The sequence below is a fragment of the Xiphophorus maculatus genome, unplaced genomic scaffold, assembly GCF_002775205.1.
Source record: "Xiphophorus maculatus strain JP 163 A unplaced genomic scaffold, X_maculatus-5.0-male Unplaced_Scaffold_BN230, whole genome shotgun sequence".
NCBI classification, from domain to species: Eukaryota; Metazoa; Chordata; class Actinopteri; order Cyprinodontiformes; family Poeciliidae; genus Xiphophorus; species Xiphophorus maculatus.
This window is the reverse complement of record NW_019369823.1, coordinates 100,988-106,046: the sequence shown is the minus strand read 5'-3', so window position 1 is coordinate 106,046 and position 5,059 is coordinate 100,988. Positions and strand designations below refer to the sequence as shown.

Sequence of the window (5,059 nt, the reverse complement as noted above, 5' to 3'; positions counted from 1 at the left end):
TCTTTAAGTTCTTGTATTCACATCGAAATTTGATACCTAAGCATCATTTTATGATCCACTATCCATCTTCCATTAGGAAAATAGGTCCATTGTTACATATGTGGTCTATGAGGATTGAGGCTAAACACAAAATGTTTAAAGAATATTTTAAAAACTTTAAAAATATAACCAAATCACTTGCGAAAAAGCATCAGATGGCCACAGCTTATCATTGGGAAACAATAAGTATTAAAGAAAATGAGCATGGGCCTCTCAAACCATTTTCACTTAAAGATGAAGATGTGGTCAACAAAGAAATGCTTCAAATGATTTCATCAGGAGATGTTTTCTCAACCAGCTGGGTTAGAATTGAGGGTGTTGAATACAGACCAGGACTTGCTGTTTGCAGCACAATTCAAGATGAGATGCCAGTGTTTTGTCAGATAAGTGATGTACTTTTAGTTGACAATACCTTTCTTTTGTTATCTAAACAGCTATTCACAGAAACATTTGATGATCATCATCATGTTTTCAGGATTGATCAAAGTGAAGAATTTAGTAAAGAAAACTTAAATTTCATAAGCCTTTTGATATTCAAAACTGTTATGGCGTTTCTAATGAATGCTTGTTCATCGTACCACAATTTAAAATGTTGGAAACACAGCTGCAAAAATAAAGTGTTCAAAATTGATGTACTTGTGTCAAAATTTTTTCTTAATAATTATTATAATTAATCATAATCATAAAGTAACTTTTTTTGGAGTAAATAACACTTGAAAGTGTTAAATCAACACTAAAAGTGGTACATTTTGTTCTTGGATCAGTGTTATCCATTATATGGATGAACCCTGTTTTGTGAGTTAAATAAGTAACTCTGATAAAGTGTTAAAATTTTAACTATATTGAAAGTGTTAATTTAACTCTGAAGAGTGTGGACTATATAAACACTGAAAAAGTGTTAAAATCCACTCTGTGGGAGTTAAATTAACACTGGGCTTTTTGCTGGGATCCTAGGTAAGTCCTGTTTGGTGGAAAATATAGTTAATTGTTTCCTAACAACAGACACAGAGGAGTTCACTGTCTCCCTTATTTTCACCGTTTTATTAATGAAAAAGGTGGTCAATTTGTCACAGGCCTCAGAGGAGAAAAGTTTACAGTTAACAGAAGAAGGTGGCTTTGTCAATCTGTCAATAATCAAGAACAGAGCACGAGAGTTGTTGGCAGAGGTAGAGATGACATTTGGAAGAAAAAACCTTGCATTTCTCAGTTTATCTTTGAAGATATCTAAATGGGTTTGTTGTTTAGTTTTACGCCACCGATGTTCTGCTTTCCGGGACTCTTTTTTTCCCTTTTCTAACTGACTCAAAATTTCTCCAAGGTGGTTTACGTTTCCCAGAGATTACTTTTGTAGTAACAGGAGCAATGGTGTCAATAACCTTCTGAATTGTAAAAATAAACTTGTCTGTTAAATCACTCAGAGAAGTACAGGAGTGTATAGCAGTTGAAGGAACAGCCTGAATAAATCGATCGGCAGTAGTTTCTGTAATGCATCTTTTTGAAATAACTTGTGTATGGTTGTCTTTTTGAGCAGGGCAGACTGATAGAAGCTGCTACACAATCGGCGCCATCGGACTTCTGACTAACAGCAGGCAAGGCAGGTTTGGTGCCTTGCTCAAGGACTCAACAACTGAGATGGATGTGGGAAGTTTGAACCAGCAACCCATCAGTTACAGGAACCACAGTGGCTACAACCAGTTTAGCTGTAGTACCACCATCTACTGGGTTCAAGTATGAGGCATAACATACACTAAAGGAAAACTCAAAACTTTAATCTTCAATGAAATGTTACACTGTAACTTCTTTCTAAAATACATATAAATACACATAAAAATTGTTTCAACATAAATGCATGCAGCAAAAAAGAGCAAAATATTACAGCTAAAACTAGAGAAAAAAAGCTAAATATTAAAAATAATTACATGTACTTTGTGCAATCAATGCATGAAAATTAGTTTGTGGTGAATCTTGCATTTTCTTTAAAGTACAAATGAGTTTTCTTTCATTTGAAAAGATTTTAATTAGGTAGAGTAAAACTGGTTACAATAATTTGAAAGAAATCTCATTTTACTTTAAAGACAAAACTATCACAAATACTTTTTTTGCAGATGTTTTGAAAACACTCAATTCTGTACATTCTATTGTTGATTTAAAAAACTACAAAAATAAACCCCACAAACTCTCTCTATGGTACAGAATAATACAAATCAATCCCTTAAGTCCAATCATGTGAGAATGTTCTGGAAGGGAGTCCATGTCCGGTCAAATTCTGTTAATGCATGAAATAGTCAGTGGGCCCCCAAGCCTCTTCATCTATCAGCATCAGTACTGGCACTCCTCAGGGCTGTGTGCTGAGCCCTCTGCTCTTCATGTTGTACACACACAACATACAGTTTGACATAAACAGTATTTAATACAATAACATACAGTTTATCATTATTGTTTTTTGATACAGAATATACCAAAAAGAACAAGAAAACATCTCTGAAGGAAAATGTGTCATGGTTGCACATCTCCAAGTATCCAAATGAACACATTTAACAAATACAACAACTTTCAGCTTTATAGACATGAAACCCCTCCAGTCTTTCATTCTAGTTTTAAACCAAATCAGTTCTTTAGTGAACCTCAATATAGGACATGTATGGAAAATACTTCTACTGCTTTTCACCTGTGTGAATCCTCATGTGATGAGTTAAATTCTGTTTTCGACTAAAACCTTTTCCACAGTTCACACATGAAAACGGCTTTTCACCTGTGTGAATCATCATGTGCCGAGTTAAAACCTGTTTTTGACTAAAACCTTTTCCACAATTCACACATGAAAATGGCTTTTCACCAGTGTGAATCATCATGTGCGGAGTTAAATGCCGTTTTTGACTAAAACTTTTTCCACAATTCACACATGAAAATGGCTTTTCACCAGTGTGAATCATCATGTGCCGAGTTAAATCCTGTTTTCGACTAAAACTTTTTCCACATTTCACACATGAAAACGGCTTTTCACCAGTGTGAATCATCATGTGCTGAGTTAAAATCCGTTTGTGACTAAAACATTTTCGACATTTCACACATGAAAACGGCTTTTCACCAGTGTGAATCATCATGTGCTGAGTTAAATGCTGTTTGTGACTAAAAGCTTTTCCACAATTCACACATGAAAACGGCTTTTCACCAGTGTGAATAATCATGTGCTGAGTTAAATCCTGTTTTCGACTAAAACTTTTTCCACAATTCACACATGAAACAGGCTTTTCACCAGTGTGAATCTTCATGTGCTGAGTTAAATTACTTTTTTGACTAAAACTTTTTCCACAGTTCACACATGAAACAGGCTTTTCACCAGTGTGAATCATCATGTGCTGAGTTAAATGACCTTTTTCACTAAAACTTTTTCCACAGGTCACACATGAAAACGGCTTTTCACCCGTATGAGTTCTCATATGAACATCAAAAACAGATTTGAAAGTCAAACGCTTTTTACAGATGACACATGAGAAAGGTTTTCTTCTTTCCTGATTTTGGTTCTTAGCTTCCTGGAAGATGACTTGGTTCCTGTTTGGTTCTGATTCAGTGTGGTCTGTTTGCTCATCAACAGGAACCAACATGCAGGTATCAGTCTCCTGTTTTAATTCAATCTGTTCTTCAGCCTGACTGCAGTAAACTTCTTTCTCTTCCACTTTTATCTGCTGGTGTTTTAGATCCTCCTGCTCTTCTTTTATCTGATGATCTTCAGGCTCTTCCTGTTCTTGTTTCACCTGCACAGGTTCTAACTCCTCCTGGTCCAGAGTGGATCTCCTCTCCTGGTTATAAACGTTACACTTCAGGGAATCTGGACAAGAAAATAGAGCAAAAGAGTAATTGTTAACTTTACTGAAGTAAATCGTTTAAGGCAGAAATTAACAAAAAACCATTTGAAAATTCAAGAGCGTAGACAGAGATATAGATGAATCGACATATCCAGCTGACATTTGGAGAATTCTCAAATGAACGGATTTTAAACAAATACTATAAATTATATTCAAATTTCATTTTAGTCCACATTTTTAAAAGCCCTGAGGAACTCCATCCAATCATTCGACTCATGAGCCGATGCACCGCGGTGCTTCATTTGCTCTACTGTGACATCAACTGGACAATATATGTAAAATAGGCAACGTGAAAACAACATGAAGCTTTACAATGAATAAACAAGTTTAAAATGTTTGTGATTCTGATACATAAATTCTGATTAATCTGGTTGTATGAAACAATGGCTGGATCCAAAAGAAAACTAGAAACAAATAGAAAAGAGAGGGTTGTGATTGGCTTGTTACTCGCTATGTCACCAGGGACAACGATTTATTACTAAAAAATAAAAACTTTAACTGCTCAGGTTTAGGTGAGTTTTCTGTCTTACCCGCTCCATTACTCAACACATCACTAATGAAAAGTTTGATCTTTGTTATTTGCTTGTCAAACGGGAAAAAATAAACTATAAAAGCAATTTTCAAGTTTTTTGGACATTGAACTTCTTTTATTTATGTAACTGTTTGGTGTATTAGTTGAAAACGGCGTAAACATAAGGAAACTGTAAATTCCCACCCATATTGTGCCCATGAATGCACCTTTGCCCATACGTCATTGTGCCCTATTTCCCCATAGACTATAAATAAACGCCTCATGGACCGCTCTTGCCTATTGTTACTGAAGAGATTTAAGGCGGCCATCTTGGAGCGGTCGACCGTTCCACTCAGCTTTATGTTTAACAGACTCAATGACGTATCAGCGCATTTATCAATCATAACTCGCTAAATACTAAACAGATATTCACAATTTTTCTGTAAACCTTATTAAAAGGTTAGCAACATTTACAAGGAAATGATTTTTAAAGTATTTTTGAATGACTGATATAAGGTTGTGCATATTTAACTATTCTTAGTGGGGAAAACAGATTAGAGTCAGAATAGAATGTGTTGATATTTCTGTATTATGATTATTTTACAAAGCCATGCGGGGTCTACTCATTATATTATGTCTATGC

At 35.1% G+C, this 5,059-nt stretch overlaps 1 protein-coding gene across 1 annotated transcript; it reads right to left on the bottom strand.

Moving 5' to 3' along the window:
* Nucleotides 1-2,512: 2,512 nt before the first annotated feature.
* LOC111607998 (gastrula zinc finger protein XlCGF57.1-like) lies at nt 2,513-3,482 on the bottom strand (the record flags this gene model as incomplete). Its single annotated transcript, XM_023330146.1, has 1 exon — nt 2,513-3,482. A coding segment is annotated over one exon (789 nt), but the record flags the coding sequence as incomplete, so codon positions are not given.
* Between the last annotated feature and the right edge of the window lie 1,577 nt (nt 3,483-5,059).